The sequence below is a fragment of the Schistocerca cancellata genome, chromosome 11 (genome assembly GCF_023864275.1).
Source record: "Schistocerca cancellata isolate TAMUIC-IGC-003103 chromosome 11, iqSchCanc2.1, whole genome shotgun sequence".
NCBI lineage: Eukaryota > Metazoa > Arthropoda > Insecta > Orthoptera > Acrididae > Schistocerca > Schistocerca cancellata.
Genome location: NC_064636.1, coordinates 30528892 through 30547316, shown reverse-complemented (window position 1 = coordinate 30547316; position 18425 = coordinate 30528892). Strand labels below are relative to the sequence as shown.

The following is an 18425-nucleotide window of genomic DNA, read 5'->3' as shown; positions in this document are numbered from 1 at the left end:
CTAAGTACGATAGATGTGAGTGTGATGCTTTCAGTTTATCTTGGTCTCATCGTGAAAGCTGGTTAGCCCAAAGACTGTGTTTATGTATACATTTTCAGGGAATTACCTTTTATTTTGACTAAAGAGGTCCACGTGACAGTTTTAGATTGTGCTCCGGTAGCGCCGAAAATAAGCTGTTGCGATCCCGCAGTTGCTATACTCAAATTCCTATGTTTCATGCTGTCCATCCACCCTACACTTTTCGTCAAACTCTTCTTCCGCGCCCTTTATAATGTTGTCGGATTGCAAACCTCGCTCCACCAGCACTGCTTAAATTATACATTTCTTAGGTATATTATGCATTATCACTGAATGACCGCCAACCCGGGCGTCCGCCTGTATTCCGCCAAGCGTCAGCAGCTCGTGGCCTTGCCGTAGTGTTCTCGGCTCCCGCGCTCGGAGTCCCGGGTTTGATTTTCGACGAGGCCAGGGATTTTCTCTGCTTCGAGACGATGTTGTGTGTCCATCATCATGTCATCATCATTGGCGTCAACTGAAAAGGATTTGCAATACGGCGGCCGAACTCCCATGCGTGGGGCCTCCCGCCCGACAATGCCAAATGATCATATCATTCCATTCCGCCAAGTCACTAGAAAGCCAGCACACTATCTACAAAATCACGAAACCAGCACCATACTTGAATAGTGACACATTACTGATTGTGAGCACATTCAGACATTAATCACAAATTCACGTGGTAGTAATGCAGAAGCCGAGTTGACTTTTCCGTTAATTCCCCGTGTAATGCAGCCCACAGACCTTTGTCGCTACCTCAGCGAATGATTGTTGCCGCTAGCGCCGGGGAAAGTTGAAATTTTAAACTCTCCCGCAAGGACCAAAGACACTCTAAAGTTAGTACATACTAACAGTACTGCGTAGGACGAAGTTCGAACATAATGTACGAGGTAGGACTGGCAGCTTGCATTACCAAATACAATTTTTTCTTCTGTTTGACACAGTTGCACTCAAAGATTTTGATTTGTGGGGGCAATTTCTACATAACATTGTCCATCTCAAACACGTGCCTGCAAACAATTTATAGCTGTTGATGTGATCTTCACAAAATGTTTCATTCCAGAAAATATTAGATGTTTCCCATTAGTGTAAATAACATTGGACTCTGTCGTTGCAAATGCTAATGTACAAAGCAATTAGGGCACGCGTATATAATAGCAATAACTGGTATTTTTATATTTGTACGGATTAGTAACGCTTATTCAGGTTCCAGTAACATTACTAAGACAACTGGTGTAAGTTTCACCTAAACGTACTTGTTGTACAATATACTGAATACGACACTGCAGAGCCCGTGTTATTCCGAATCACAGTGCGAAGTTGGTTCAAATGGTTCAAATGGCTCTGAACACTATGGGACTCAACTGCTGAGGTCATTAGTCCCCTAGAACTTAGAACTAGTTAAACCTAACTAACCTAAGGACATCACACACATCCATGCCCGAGGCAGGATTCGAACCTGCGACCGTAGCGGTCTCGCGGCTCCAGACTGCAGCGCCAGAACCGCGCGGCCACTTCGGCCGGCCAGTGCGAAGTTCCGCTGCATATGCTTGCGTCTCCAGTGGAACAGGCACTACGGCGGCTACAGCGTGTGCCCGTACATCTGTACAGGTGAGGCATTTTACCTGGAAGTCGTTTGCCTGATGTCGGCGAATAAATACGATATTGCGACCGGTCGCGATAAGCGGGAAACACGGCTTCGAGTCCCGGTCCGACACAAACTTTCACTGTCGTCATTCCACTGTACATCTGATGGTTGTCCGTATTCGCGACTGCGGAAGCGTTTCTCGTATTTCATAGCACCTGTAGTCACCGCTTCGCCCGTTCCTTCGGAGGTGCACAGGAACTTTGCATCGTAATTCGGAATACTACAGGCACTGCAATAACGCAAGTAAATTCCGTAAAGATAAGATTGTGGCGGTAACTCTGTCATTGACGCAAAGTTCCGATTACCCTTCCAGGGAAAAAAGTCAAATGTAAATACAACGCATCGAAAGAAGCAGAGCAATGGGCAATTCCGTTAAGCTTTTAGTACTCAAAGCGACATAAGTGAACTCCTGTATCGTAGATCGTATCTCTGCTTAGCAACGTAAACAGAGATCGCAGTTTGGTTCGCACTGCTAAATAATTTAAAAATATGTTTATATTACGGACAGTTGTGCTTTGGGCGGTGTCCATTATCGTTCATAGCCTTTCGACAAGCAATTACACAAAAGTTTCGTTTGTCTGGGACCAGAATAGCGGCTTTTCCGGCCGTCCTGAGCGGGCGCGCTGTGGCGCTTCTGTTTGGGTTTTAAGACTTTACGTTCAGTCTCTGCGTTACAATGTTGTATAAAATTGATTCTGGTGATGCAGCATTTTAGTTTCCTTGTTTTCCCGAGCTGTTAACTGCTGACATGGCAACCACGTTTCTCAGAAAGCTTACCCCAAGATTTGGATTTGACAAAGCAGGCCGTAATGTTCAGCCAAGTTAACTGGAAACTCGTGACTGGATCGTTGACGTTATTGGCGTTACTTCGGACCAGACGCACACTGCTTATTATAACTTGGAGCAATACTGCTTTTTTGTGAAGTTGCTTTCCTCGTTGGTGCTGAAACGGATTTTGCAGAAATTTGAAGGAAAAGCCGAATTCCGCCATCGCGATAATTCGGTGAGTAGAGTTACCATTTCAAATGCAGATGTTGATTATAAACAAGTCAGAGAATTTAATTTGCCCCCTGAGGTAGAAAACTGCTACTTAAAAGACGTATTATCTAAATAAGGTGACATCAGGCAAATTTGTAATGAACGATGGTCCAGCCAGCATAGATAGTGATGCTTTAGTGGCGTTTGTTCTGTCGATATGCATGTCAAACAAAACATTCCATCTCATATTTTGGTTTGTGGCTACAAAGCGCAGACTTTGACTTGTCATGAATGAAAGTGGGCATATCCGGCAAAACGGTCCAAAAAAGTGTTTATATTGCAGAATAATTTACAACAGCCTGAAAGGTCATCACTGGCTAACCTTGTGACCGAAAATCAATGACGGGTGGTGACCTTTCCAGCATTACGGGAAATGTGGACGATAGGCCACAAAATACTCTTGAAGCATTTCCACCTTTACTCAGGAAAGACACTGTAGACAATCCGGCTGGAAAAAGTAGTATAGCCACTAACAAGAGACGTCGAACTTGTAGCGGCAGTAGCACAGATGGAGAAGATATCAGCCTGTCGCTGAAAGCTGTAGGTGACATTCAGAAAACAGTACTGGGAACTACTGTTTCAGACAATATTGTCAGCATAGATTCAAACTCTTGAGTCAAGTGCATCAGTAGACAAATCGAACCCGCCACCATCACCGGAACAGGTCAAAGTGACACTACAGCCCCACTCTGTAGCGCTGGGCGCGCCGGTAGATGGCAATGCGCTCGTCTTCGTGACGCCACAGCCCCGCGCTGCAGTAGCCGTACGTCGACCAGAGCAGACAGATTCACTCGCAGATGCAACTGAAAGCAAACGTGACGAGGTAGCGAGTGATTGTCAACAACAGGAGACGTCAGAGCCCAAATCCCAAGACGAAGAAGCGGAGTTTTACAGCAATAACACACAAACAGCAAACGAAAGTGCTCATAGAAGTGACGGGGCGTTGGAAGAACGTTCGCAAACTGCGTGTGCGCCGCCTTTGGCAGACGAGACGAGATGGTGGCACACGACTGCCCCTCAGATCCACCGACACCGCCCTCAGTGGAAAACTGCTCAGGGGGTGGGCGGAGCAGACATTCGGTGGAGGCCAGACTCAATGCAAATCGCAAGAAAAGTATAAAGAAAGGTTGTAATGCAAACCGGGACGGTGGTCTCCAGTCAGATTCTCAGGAAGTATCCGGCATGGAGTGGCATCAAATGATAGACTAGCGGGAAAAAAGGTCACTCCCCTATGTTAGTCATATACGATTACCACGCTAAACATTAATAGGATACAGTCGGATGTTAAAATAGCTGCTCTGAAACAGTTTCTGTATGAGTCAGCGACGGATATTGCTCTCCTACAGGAAGTGGTATTCCCACAATTAAATTTGTCCAGTTACGTCGATTTTTACAATATTTCCACTGAAACGAGTGTTGCACAGCCACTTTAGTTAGAGAAGGCATCCCCGTACATAACGTTGATAAATTAGAATCGGGATGAGGTATTGGAATAAACGTAGCAGGAGTCACTATAGTCAGTTCATATGCTCCTTCTGGCAGCAGTAATAAAGCTGCAAGAGCCACATTCTTTATTGAAAGCGTCATTTCTTTACTGAGGAAACACCCCCTCCAACTTAATAGGGGGAAATTTTAATTGTGTATTGAGTCGAAAGGATCAAATCCCCAACTTCAATTACTCACGAGACTTGAGACATCTCGTTGTTGATTTAAAATATGCGTGGGAAATAAAATAACCAACAATGGTGAACTTCACTCATTGTTGCGAATTAATGTAGTAGAATTGACAGAATTTACGTAACGGAAAATTTAGCAGATAAAGTACTGAAAACAGAAGCTGTTCCCGTTAGTTTTTCCGATGACAGTGTGTTGTTGACCTGCGTAAATTTAACACCACAACCTACCAGAAGAGTAAGAAGCCAGTGGAATCTAAATATTTCGTTATTATCAGAAGAAGACTTAGAAGATGCCCTAACCAGAGCTTGGCAAATGTCTCCATTCACTGAACAACTTTCCAAGTGTGATAGAATGGTGGACCCAACGAGCGAAACCGAAGTTAAGGAAAGTTTTAATATCTTTCAGTATAGATATGGCCAGAGAAAGGAAACAGACTGTAGAATTCTACTACAGCGTGCTAAGGGAACTCTACGATCAGACAGATGCAATTCCTACAAGATTAAAAGACATCAAGCAAATAAAAGCAAAATTATCAAGTCTGAAACGTAAGAAACTGGAGGGACTTGAAATGAAAAGCAAAGCAGAGTCAGTCACTGAAGATGAGACTGCTGCACTGTACCACCTTGTCAGACACGCCAAGAATAGAAGTAGTTTCGTGGATGAACTTCAGATCGACGATGGTACCATATTCACCACCCAGAAGGAAACAGAGAGATCTCAGCGTGTTATGAACGTATGTATGCGTCAGGGGAAACAAACGAAGAAGAATACGATGAGCTCTTTGGTGCATATCTTCCACGAATATCGCGAGATTTCTTCGGACATCACCAAGGAAGATGTATTAGAAATCGTGTGCAGCTCCCCCGCTAGGAAATCTCCAGGACCTGACAGACTGCCCATTGAATTCTATAAACGTTTTTGGACCCTAATAGGAGAAAAGTTCACCGAAATTGTCAGTGAAGTCTTACAGGGGAAGCCAGTGCCTGCAGAGTTGAAACAATGCAAAATCGTGTTGATCCCGAAGAACAGAGGCTGCAAAAAAATAAACAACCTACGGCCGATTTCGCTTTTAAATTCGGATTATAAAATTATAGCTCGAGTAATTAACAAGCGCTTTACACCATGCACCGCTGACGTCATAGGCCAACAGCAGACTTGTGCTTTCAGAAGGACGATTTTACAAACTGCGGCTTTGTGTCGCGATGTCATTGCGTTAGCGCAGGCAAGTAACATAAAATGTGGACTGCTTTTCATAGACGTCCATAAGGCATTTGATCAAATTAATCACAAATACCTGATAGAGACAATGCGTCGAATGGACTTCCTGCCAAGAACCTTCGACATCCTCAAGAACGTGACAATGGGTGTTCCTGCACAAATCTCCGTTAGCTGTCAACTGACAAAACAAATTGACATAAAAAGGGGTGCTACCCAAGGAAGCCCCTTATCCATGCTCCTGTTCGACATACCGCTGGAACCTTTCTTGAGACAGCCACAGCACAGGCTGACAGGCATTACCATGACCGTGGTAGGCGCTTACGCTGACGATGCAGGCGTAATCATCAGAGACCAAACAGATGTGACGCAACTAGAGATGGTACTTGCAAAATACTGTTCCGCATCAGGTGCCGAGGGTAAATGAAAACAAAAGTAAATTTCTAGATATAAAGCGGCTTGCTAACTTGCGCATTGAGTGGGCGAACCATGGTAATGAAAGCAAAGCCCTTGGAATAGCATTGACAACTTCCCTTTTACAAATGATCGCAATAAGTTGGCGGGAGGTGGCAAGAAAAATCAAGGGAGCTTTGATTGAAAACTGTCAACGTAGCATAGACCAGTTCAAGAGAATACTGTTCATCAACACGTATATTTTATCCAATGCCTACTACATAGCACAGGTTCTCCCCATTCCATCAATGGTGGAGAAGGCGATCATGTCCACTTCAGCAAAGTTCTTGTGGATAGGGGAATTGTTTCGAGTGCCGGTGAAGACAGCAGTTTTGGATCCAAGCAATGGAGTAATGGGTCTGACATAAAGTTTAAAGCGATGGCATTGTATGTTAAACGAACGTGGGGCATAATGTGTAACGATCCAGGGTGCACTACAGCGAAACTATAAGACATTGTCAGGCCAGAAAGTGTAGAGCCGCCGATAAATATACAAAAAATAAGTTTTAAGCTAAAACACATTCGGGAGTATAATGTTGAACTAAGTTATCTCAGCAAAAAGCTTTTAAACTCCAAAAAAGTTACAGCAAAGGTGATTTTAGCTGAAAGACGGAAGCATGAAAATACGGAAAATGAATTCGAGAAAATACTGAAATATCAGAATCACAATAAGAAATGTGGCAACATGCTCCGAATTGTCTTCAAAAGAATGGGTATTGGTTAGGAACTGGATTCCTAGTAGAGAGGGAATGGGTTGGGTTCACGTTCCCAACCTCACCTGCAAGTCGCACATGAAAAATAAATCAGTAGTACAGCAGATACAAGAATGTGACGCCAAACATCTGGTGTCTGATACGAAGGAAGATCTTGAACTCGCCAAGGATGCGTTTAGAAGGCTGGAACTGACAAACATAACAAGGCAGTGAAGGATTTTGCGATGTCGCTGTTCGGGACTGCTCCTCTGTCCACGTAATTTACCCTGGAAGGAACACCCGTCAAGGATTTACTGAATGATTAATTTGGGTCCGGGAAATTATGATTCGAGGAACCTCAGGCTGCAGAAGAGGAAAATGTGCGTGCTGAACTGCCGCCAGCTGAAGGTGACAGTGAAGGTGCTAAATGTGTGCTACTGCTAAAGACTCATTCTTCGATCACTGTAATTTATGACTGCAATTATCTGTCACCTCATCTATGTCATTTCTTTCTTTTTGTCCAACAACACAAATCATGGCGGTGGGTTTTCCATTTTCCATTGTAAAGTATATGAGGAGAAACATTGGTTTTTTAATCAGAATAACAAAGTCGATTGGGAAAAATTCTATTTTTATACATATAATAATTATAAACAAGAACCGCAGTGGTAATTATCGTAAAAACAAACAAAGCAGTAATTTTTGCGACATCTTGCGCAACATATAAAAACGGGCGTTCGCAATAAATCTGTACAAAAACATGCCCCATTAATATTTACGAAATTGTTTCTAGTTTCTGATAATTTTGAGGCAAACCAGTCATACTGAATCATGTCTCGGAATATTGGTGACGATGATTGATGGAGAATTATAGAATGAATTTTGATGCAATCTTCCCGGGAATTAATTTCACGATTCTCCTGTTACAATGCGCTGCTATTTTGCAAGCGGTTTACGAAATTTTTAACTTGCCTGTAAAAGTAAACATCACAAGGTTGCACCAAAGAAGTGCATTTTTGAGGTATGACTTTCAGAGACCAAGTTGGCATATTTCCGTCATCTTGAAAAATTGCATCATATATCTCCGGAATCGTTTGACCTCCCCAAGAGTCAATGAGAAGCAAATATTTACTCTCCCCGACGAAAGATTTTAAACATTTGCGGAAAAAATCCATGTATAAAACTGTTGTTCCTTTTCCGGACTGCGATGATGTTACGATGACGTTCGTATAAGTGTTGCCATAGCCATCTATTAATTAGTGAATACGAGGTCCGAAATGACCGGTCGCTTCTTGTAAGCATATGAAGACATGTGGGAGCAGTTTTCCGGATAATGTTATTGAATATTGTGCGGTGTACGAATGCGTCACTTCATTCAAATCCGACTTTTTCACGAAAACTGTTTTACTTACTTTTTCAGTGAGATTGATATTGGTATCCTAAAACAATAGTGTTTTTAGTATTAAACAATATTCGAATGTGTATGTAAATATATTTTTCTATAATTAAATTTGAATTGATATATTTTACATCGGTAAAAACATTTTGTACGCACAAAACATGTATTTACCTGTTTGGTCAGTATTTATCGCATAATCCTCGTCGTGGTATTGAGGGATTAACCGGCACGTCTGCCGACGAAAGGTATCCGCAGACGCCTGGATGGCCTCCATTGACGCCGCTTCTTTTTTCGAAACCAGTTTCGTGAGCTTGCGTTGTGAAATTCTGTGCTTCTGTTTAAATGCCGTGACCTATCGATCAGACGCCTTGAATTTGAAATCGACGAATTGTGCAGCCGCAGCTAATGTCCATTGTCGCAACTTGCTGATGTTGCTGTCTTGCTTCCACAAAACGGTCGTAGGTCCACGAATCTATCGCCTCAGATTTTAAAAGTGGTGGTACGCGAATGGATAAATTTGTCTTCCATTGTCAAAGATATTCTTTTCGCATCAATTGGCTTTTTTTGCAATGTCGCCAAGGACCACGTGAGGTGCGCTTTAGCAATATTCACGACTTTGACTTTGTAGGCAAAGGGAATCATGTTACCTTTAAATCTTTTCGGTGACTGTTTATATTCGTCTGGAGACGAATCATTTTGTGGCACTTCAAACTGTTCGTCGTTCTCCTCACATTCTTCGCAATCCTCATGAGCGTGAATTAATTCCTCTTCAGTTGCGAATGTTTTTGCGCCCAAAAGTTCCAGTGTATAAAGTTCTCCGGCCAATAACATAGCATCGTGACAGATTTCTTCCGAAGATGTCGATGCAATTAAATTATTTTCTGTCAACAGCTTTTCATAATACACCACTGCGCCCTTCAATCGCAATTTTGATAGGTCACTATGAACGGACTCTTCAGGAATTTCTTCTCCTATTCCAGAGGAGCCAGCAACTTCTTCAGTCGACGTGTTTAACCTCGGATCGGAATAACACGTCGAAATTTCCAAACGGACATACGAGACGTCACTTGGCCACTTGTTGCGCGAGAGTCCTTATAGGGTGGGCCCTGACAGAGGCCTAACCATGCCAGGTTGAAAGTCAGTCACCAGTATGCTTCCTTACGCGAGAGTGTTTTTTGATGAATGTGCCACTGATCGTGCAAGATCACTGGGCAGCTGATTCTTATTTTATTTCGGCATGAGATGTGCAAAATATCGGTGCTGGACTGAGATTCGAACTCGGATCTCCCTTTTCGTCACGTCTTATGCCTTGGTGTTGATACTTTCCACCGTTCGCCGCGCGGACTGCGCGGCTGACCCCGTCAGAGGTTCGAGTCCTCCCTGTGGTATGGGCGTGTGTGTCGACCTTAGCGTAAGTTAGTTTTAAGTTGGATGATGTGGCGGAGGGTACCGTGAGTACCTCTATCGGTTCTCCCTCCTATTCCAGTCTGGTATTGTTCGTGGAAAGGAGGATTGTCGGTATGTCTCTGTGTGGGCTCTAATCTCTCATTTTATCCTCACCGTCTCTTCACAAGACGTAGGAGGGAGCAATATACTGTTTGACTCCTCGGTGAAGGAATGTTCTCAAAACTTCAACAAAAGCCCGTACCGAGCTACTGAGCGTCTCTCCTGCAGAGTCTTCCACTGGAGTTTATCTATCATCTCCGTAACGCTTTCGCGATTACTAAATGATCCTGTAACGAAGCGCGCTGCTCTCCGTTGGATCTTCTCTCTCTCTTCTATCAACCCTATCTGGTACGGATCCCACACTGCTGACCAGTATTCGAGCAGTGGGCGAACAAGCGTACTGTAACCTACTTCCTTTGTTTTCGGATTGCATTTCCTTAGGATTCTTCCAATGAATCTCAGTCTGGCATCTGCTTTATCGACGATCAACTTTATATGATTATTCCATTTTAAATCACTCCTAATGCGTACTCCCAGATAATTTACGGAATTAACTGCTTCCAGTTCCTGAGTTGCTATATTGTAGCTAAATAATATGGGATCTTCCTTTCTGTGTATTAGCAGCACTTTACACTTGTCTGCATTGAGATTCGATTGCCATTCCCTACACCATGCATCAATTCGCTGCAGATCCTCCTGCATTTCAGTACAATTTTCCATCGTTCCAGCCTCTCGATACACCACAGCATCATCTGCAAAAAGCCTCAGTGAACTTCCGATGTCATTCACAAGTTCATTTATGTATATTGTGAACAGCAACGGTCCTACAACACTCCCCTGCGGCACACCTGAAATCACTCTTACTTCGGAAGACTTCTCTCCCTTGAGAACGACATGCTGCGTTCTGTTATCTAGGAACTCTTCAATCCAGTCACACAATTTGTCTGATAGTTCATATGCTCTTACTTTGTTCATCAAACGACTGTGGGGAACTGTATCGAACGCCTTGCGGAAGTCAAGAAACACGGCATCTACGTGGGAACCTCTTGAGTCTCGTGGACTTCTAGTTTCCAGAAACTCATTATACTCGAACGTAATATGTATTCCAAAATTCTACAACTGATCGACGTTAGGGATATAGATCTATAGTTCTGCACATCTGTTCGACGTCCCTTCTTGAAAACGGCGATGACCTGTGCCCTTTTCCAATCCTTTGGAACGCTACGCTCTTCTAGAGACCTACGGTACACCGCTGCAAGAAGGGGGGGCAAGTTCCTTCGCGTACTCTGTGTAAAATCGAACTGGTATCCCATCAGGTCCAGCGGCCTTTCCTCTTTTGAGCGATTTTAATTGTTTCTCTATCCCTCTGTCGTTTATTTCGATATCTACCATTTTGTCATCTGTGCGACAATCTAGAGAAGGAACTACAGTGCATTCTTCCTTTGTGAAACAAGTTTGGAAAAAGAGATTTAGTATTTCGGCCTTTAGTCTGTCATCCTCTGTTTCAGTACCATTTTGGTCGCAGAGTGTCTGGACATTTTGTTTTGGTCCACCTACCGCTTTGACACAAGACCAAAATTTCTTAGGATTTTCTGCCAAGTCCGTACATAGAACTTTACTTTCGAATTCATTGAACGCCTCTCGCATGGCCCTCCTCACACTACATTTCGCTTCGCGTAATTTTTGTTTGTCTGCAAGGTGTTGGCTATGTTTGTGTTTGCTGTGAAGTTCCCTTTGTTTCCGCAGCAGTTTTCTAACTCGGTTGTTGTACCACGGTGGCTCTTTTCCACCTCTTATGTTGAACTTTGGCCACTGATCCTCAACACTATCTGTACTTAAATCAAAACTTTTGTGTTGAGCAGTCAGGTACTCTGAAATCTGCTTTTTGTCACTTTTGCTAAACAGAAAAATCTTCCTACCTTTTTTAGTATTTCTATTTACGGCTGAAATCATCGATGCAGTAACCAGTTTATGATGGTTGATTCCCTGTTCTGTTTCAAATAGTTCGAGTCTGTTTGTCACCAGAAGGTCTAATATCGTCAGGAGTTGGTTCTCTGTTTAACTGCTCAAGGTAGTTTTCAGATAAAGCACTTAAAAAAATTTCACTGGATTCTTTGTCCCTGCCACCCGTTATCAACGTTTGAGTCTCCCAGTCTATATCCGGCAAATTAAAATCTCCACCCAGAATTATAACATGGTGGGGAAATCTAAATATTTTCCAAATTATCCTTCAGGCGCGCACACGCGCGCACACACCGCCAGAATATCGTGTGTTGGGCATACTCAGGTGATGTGGATGTAGTGATCGTTGGCGACAGCGACTGGGAGAAGGCACTGCAGGTCACCAGCAAATCCGAACTTGCATCAGGTGCGAAGCCGAGCAACATTAAATCACACGTGGAATATCTCTGCAAAACACGGGAGACCTTACTGTGTTGCCCCATATGGAAATTTTTGGTATCAGCTACAGTTATATATAAATTGTACTACAGCTGCAAACTCTAGGAACATCCTTGCCAGTCTGCCAGCTAACGCCAAAGAACATAGGGCGAGAAGACTTGACGATATCCAAAAGGGACACTTTTCAAATATGTACGTGGTTTTTAAAGTCAACTGTGTAGCAAAGGTTTTACCCAAACCACGTGAAACAGCAGCAAGATTTCTGTCAGCTCGTGGTAACATTTTCAAGGTAAAGTTTGACACGCTGACTCCTTCAGCAGGAAATGGCCCTGGGGGGGGGGGGGGGGGAGGGAGGAAGAGAGATTAAATCTCACAATCTCTCAGACGTTGGGAGAATATCACAAGCTGTATTCGTGTGTTCCACGCACGAGATGCGGAAGAAGAAACATACGACCCTGGTGTCTCATTTAGCAGACGAAATTACTCCCACTGTCTTGAATCCAGCTAGAGATGCACGGCTTTTATCATTTTGAACAATTTTGATTCGAACTCAGTTAAACTCTGACCAGAGTTCGCCCGTCGTATATGGTAAAAGTTAGGAACATATACGTGCAATTAACGGAAAAGGAATGCGGAAATGTGGCTGTACAAAAGTAGCTGCACTACAGATGGAAGGTCATTTGGATAAACATCAGCACCCCTCAACTACCAACAAGTGTGAAACCTGCTCGGAAGAGGGCAGTAAACAGGAAAGTAGCAAACAAAGCGAAACTTCAGGCAGTCCACCTTGGTGATTCGCCAACACGTGATAATTGGGACCTGATAGCAAGAGAAGACAGGTTTGTCAGCACTGAGTGGAGGATTTCCGGGGACTTATCAGACAAATGTTGGCCGCGATAATGCCAACACTAACTGCAACATCTGGCCTGGCGATTCTTCGAATTCTATCAAGGTGACATGTCATTTAGAATAAAGAAATGCTGTAAAGTGGCTAAAAGGACAAACAACGTGTCACCTGCTAACAGAAGGAAGCAAAACAACAAAGCAAAACAAAACGCACGCTGGGCACAAGCGGACAACGGGTCGGCGCGTCTCGTCCACTCCGGCCGCCCTGGGTGTGCATCGCAGAGGCGACAAACTGCAGGAGAAACTTCGCAAAATTTTTTAGTACGTATAGTTACGTGAAATAGTGTGCAAACTGAATAGAAAGAGACGTAAACGCAAGAACAACATAATGAATCGTGCTTAACATCTTTTGTCTTTAACACTATTTTTTACAGAGTTATTCATTTATTTTTAAGGAAACAGAAATCTACACTAAAATAAGTGGATCAGAAGCGCAGCCTATTTCGTGTTGAAGGCATCTCGGAGGAAAATTTTGTCCTCACGACAGAAGACATGGTACTTCTTAGTACATTTTATTTTACTTTATTCCGTATGCCACAACTTGTTGTAACCAGAAGACGGGACTGCCCTCATTTCTTCTTTTCTGTGTTACATTCATCGTTATCCGAAGCATCCAAAATGGCAGCACGGAGCTTCCAGCGAGTGGATTGATCGGAGTTAAGAGAAGACCAACATGGCAAAGAAACCTCGGGAAAATTATGCATTGGATTAGGAATAAGATACTGCGAAAGAAATTGGAAAGCCAACCAGAGTGAACACGAACTTCGAAGCCGTCGCCCGCAGCTGACATAGTTTCTGTGCAGACAGTCTTCTGGATGAAGTATTAAAAATAAAAAAATAAATAATCCACGAAAACAACGGAGTGACTCGGAGTCATGTATGGCGGGAGGCGTCGTGGCCAGGCCCCGGAATGGTTAAAAAATTAAATGAAAGAAAAGGGGTTAAGGGCGCGAGTTTCTAGTCTGCACGTAGTGTGTTCGAATCCGCAACTTACATGAATTTAAATTCGTGATAAAGGTTGCTAGTTAAAAAAGTTGAAATGGTTCCAGCTACCTATGCTGAAGTTCTGGGTTCGTTTCTTACATCCGGCAGTCATTTTCATCCAACAGAAGTAGCAACTCTCCCACATCTGGTAGCCTGGAGGAGAGTCGGTACAGGCTGTGCCCTGACAGAGGAGGAGGTCATGCCGGGTCGAAACTCTGTCACCGGTCACCTTTCTTATGCCAGTTTTTTGTTTTGTTTTTTGTTTTATGAATGAGCCAATCGCTGTGCAAGGTCACAGGGGACTTGACTCTACCAGAGCCTGAGATGTAGAAAATATTGGTGGAGCACTCAGATCTCCCTTTTCGTCGCGTTTGATCAGTTTGTAATGATGCATTTCCACTGCTTCATTGTTTCCACTTGCCTGCAAAGCTATAAAGACGTTCACAAAAGACATGTCTGTGGGGTTCGAATCCTGGCATGTCACTTTAAGTTGCAACATGAGCACAGCAAAATACATGTGAGATATTATTATGATTTTTAATGCCTTTCTGCGCTTTATCAACAATAATGGTGGGTTCCGGATTAGACTCCCTAGTCAGACACGCAGCTTTTCGTCCTATCATGTCAGATTCAAACATGCCACTCACAGCTACTCGTGAAAGATGATAGTACAGTCAACGTGTCTTTATATGTAGTCAACAACTGTGTGTCCAGGGTTCGATTCCTACTCAGCAGAAAATTTTCATAATTGTATTTACAATACAGACATGCGCACATTCCGCTGCTAATGAAGTACAGGGCTATTACAAATGATTGAAGCGATTTCATAAATTCACTGTAGCTCCATTCATTGACATATGGTCACAACACACTACAGATACGTAGAAAAACTCATAAAGTTTTGTTCGGCTGAAGCCGCACTTCAGTTTTCTGCCGCCAGAGAGCTCCAGAGCGCAGTGAGACAAAATGGCGACAGGAGCCGAGAAAGCGTATGTCGTGCTTGAAATGATCTCACATCAGTCAGTCATAACAGTGCAACGACACTTGAGGACGAAGTTCAGCAAAGATCCACCAACTGCTAACTCCATTCCGCGATGGTATGCGCAGTTTAAAGCTTCTGGATGCCTCTGTAAGGGGAAATCAACGGGTCGGCCTGCAGTGAGCGAAGAAACGGTTGAACGCGTGCGGGCAAGTTTCACGCGTAGCCCGCGGAAGTCGACGAATAAAGCAAACAGGGAGCTAAACGTACCACAGCCGACGGTTTGGAAAATCTTACGGAAAAGGCTAAAGCAGAAGCCTTACCGTTTACAATTGCTACAAGCCCTGACACCCGATGACAAAGTCAAACGCTTTGAATTTTCGGCGCGGTTGCAACAGCTCGTGGAAGAGGATGCGTTCAGTGCGAAACTTGTTTTCAGTGATGAAGCAACATTTTTTCTTAGTGGTGAAGTGAACAGACACAATGTGCGAATCTGGCCGGTAGAGAATCCTCACGCATTCGTGCAGCAAATTCGCAATTCACCAAAAGTTAACGTGTTTTGTGCAATCTCACGGTTTAAAGTTTACGGCCCCTTTTTCTTCTGCGAAAAAAACGTTACAGCACACGTGTATCTGAACATGCTGGAAAATTGGCTCACGCCACAACTGGAGACCGACAGCGCCGACTTCATCTTTCAACAGGATGGTGCTCCACCGCACTTCCATCACGATGTTCGGCATTTCTTAAACAGGAGATTGGAAAACCGATGGATCGGTCGTGGTGGAGATCATGATCAGCAATTCATGTCACGGCCTCCACGCTCTCCCGACTTAACCCCATGCGATTTCTTTCTGTGGGGTTATGTGAAAGATTCAGTGTTTAAACCTCCTCTACCAAGAAACGTGCCAGAACTGCGAGCTCGCATCAACGATGCTTTCGAACTCATTGATGGGGACATGCTGCGCCGAGTGTGGGAGGAACTTGATTATCGGCTTGATGTCTGTCGAATCACTAAAGGGGCACATATCGAACATTTGTGAATGCCTAAAAAAACTTTTTGAGTTTTTGTATCTTTGTGCAAAGCACTGTGAAAATATCTCAAATAACAAAGTTATTGTAGAGCTGTGAAATCGCTTCAGTCATTTGTAATAACCCTGTAAATCATTATATAACGTCTACGCGTGACCAGAGGTCCGTGTCCATTGGTGTTGGTTTCGAATGCCCATAAGACAACACTTTCGTCTCCTGGGTTTAGTTTGTCATCTCGTTGCTGGTTAAAACTAACGATTTCTAACGTTTGATTGCGCTCAGTGAACCATTCGATTAAGTGCTGCGTTCGAATCTCCAGGAAACACACAACTTTATGGCAGATCATTTCGAGTTTAAACTTGCACACTGTTTGTTACTTTTGACTGAAACCATACTTGAGATATTTCGTCTTTACTTGTTAGATTGCATTCCCGGATAGTAGCGCAGTAAGAAAACTTTCGTCGTGTCATTTAAAGGAGGATGCTGCTTTCTGAGGTTTCATTTATTACAATACATTTGAATTTGGAAGCGTAATGGCTGTGTAATCTCGAATAACACCTTTTCTGGTATTTGCATTATCGAATTATTAATTTGCATCTAAACTGATGGTCGCACAGAGCAGTTGTCTCTTGTGGCCTCATGCAGTGAACATTTTGTATAGGCAAAGACTGTACCGAAAAGAGAGCAGAGGAACAATGTTACGTGGACTGATCACAAATCAGGCGAAACACAATTCAGATCTTTCCGTAAAGTTTCTGGCGTGCAGCCGCATAAACTCAGCCTCTTCTCCTAATGTTTCGGCCGAACACCGTCCCGCCATCTCCAGAGTGAGCCGAAGTGACTGACGCTGGCGCACTGGGTCCGTTTTTTTAAACCCAAGGACCGAACCACTGAATTTATGCGGCTGCACGCCAGAATCTTTATGGAACAGTCCTTACGCCGCAACAACATTGAGATGGACGACAACTGAGATAGTTCAGATGATTTTGAGCATGATAGCACATGTTTTTAACATGTGCTATCGTGTGCTATGAGGCCATAAAATGTCACACACACACACACACACACACACACACACACACAGTTTTTTTATGGGGGTGGTGTTGCCGAGTTGGTGTTTGTTATCTCTCACATGTTTTGCATAAATTGTTGTCTGTGTGTCAGAAAGTTTCTGTGTTTGGTGAGGCTGAATGAAGAAAACTGCCGTTAACTGCAGTGAAATTTTTTTGCCTGCATACCAGGAAAGTGTCTGTTTGAAAACCAGGAGACGGAATTCTTGTTGTGTGTGACGTCTGGCAGTGAAGCTGCAGACAGAGACCAGTGTCAGCTGCAAGGAGCCTGTCCTGTGGTGGAGGTGAGCGACTGGTTAGGTGTAGCGTGCCGAGAGCAGAGGAGCTGACTCGCAGGAATGAGTGTGACAAAATGTGGCAATGAAATTCTTTCAGACGTTGTATAATGCTATTTGTAATGGACGATGAATGAAGATTTTCTTATGAGGGGGATAGAACAGATTTGCTGTAATTTAATACATCCACACAATTGCGCACTGTTTTGTACTGTGGGAGGGGGAATACGGTAGGTTTGTTTCAGGACAGATTTGTATTCGCAACAGTTGTTTCCTCGTGTGGCTGTTTTCCTTGTTCTGTGTGCTGTGTGTTTGCAGCAGAGAGTGGCAGTTTGTGTGTTTTGTGCAGGAGCCTCTCTGCAGAGGAGAGGGCCAGGAGGCTGGTCCAGGCGGCTGAGCGGGGGGCAGTGGGGGAGCTGAGGGCGCTGATCGCCGCTGGGGCAGACGTGGGGGCGAGGGGCGAGTGGGGGTGGACCGCCCTGCACTGGGCAGCGCGCAGGGGAGACGTCGAGGCGGCGAGGCTGCTGGTGGGGGCGGGGGCGGCGGTGGACGCCAGGGATGACTGTGGGTGGACGCCGCTGCATTACGCGGCACTCAATGGCCGCGCAGAAGTGGCGGCTGCGCTGCTCGTCGCGGGGGCCGACAGGGCGGCCACAACTCGTGATGGTTGGGGGACAGCGCTGGACGTCGCCAGGCGGCGCAACCACAGGCGGCTGGTGGAGATGCTGTCATGAGGCAGACAGTCCAGCGAACTCTGTGCAAAAAAACAGGAGAACTGAAAGAGTTTGTACGAGAGTAACATTCATAAGTTTTTAAATAAAGATGCAAAAAACTCAATCCTATTGTGACTCACTAATTTCAGCCCTCACCAAGTAACATACAGCACACAAATACTCTAAAGAACGTTGTAGCAAAACCCAGACAACGCCAGATAACAGCAAAATAATTCAGGTAACAACGGACAATCCTCCTCTAAACAAAAATGTCTCGAGTAAAACTTCCAGACTATACATGGCAAAAGTCATCAGTTCATTGTGAACAAACACAACTGCTCTATAATATCTGATCGCTGAAAAGTATTTCACACTAGTCAGCAAGGTGCTACATCAGACTATTCTAATTTGCAACATACCGAGATTGACGCTATATCAGTTCTATCA

At 44.1% G+C, this 18425-nt stretch overlaps 1 protein-coding gene across 1 annotated transcript in view; it reads left to right on the top strand.

Annotated features, from left to right (window-relative positions):
* LOC126108593 (uncharacterized) overlaps window positions 1-17691 on the top strand; it is a 539378-nt gene extending 521687 nt beyond the window's left edge. The window contains exon 2 of the mRNA XM_049913892.1: window positions 14109-17691. Coding sequence (XP_049769849.1) covers window positions 14879-15931 — 1053 coding nt within the window. The 5' untranslated portion in view covers window positions 14109-14878 and the 3' untranslated portion in view covers window positions 15932-17691. The remainder of the gene's footprint in view (window positions 1-14108) is intronic.
* Window positions 17692-18425: the final 734 nt, after the last annotated feature.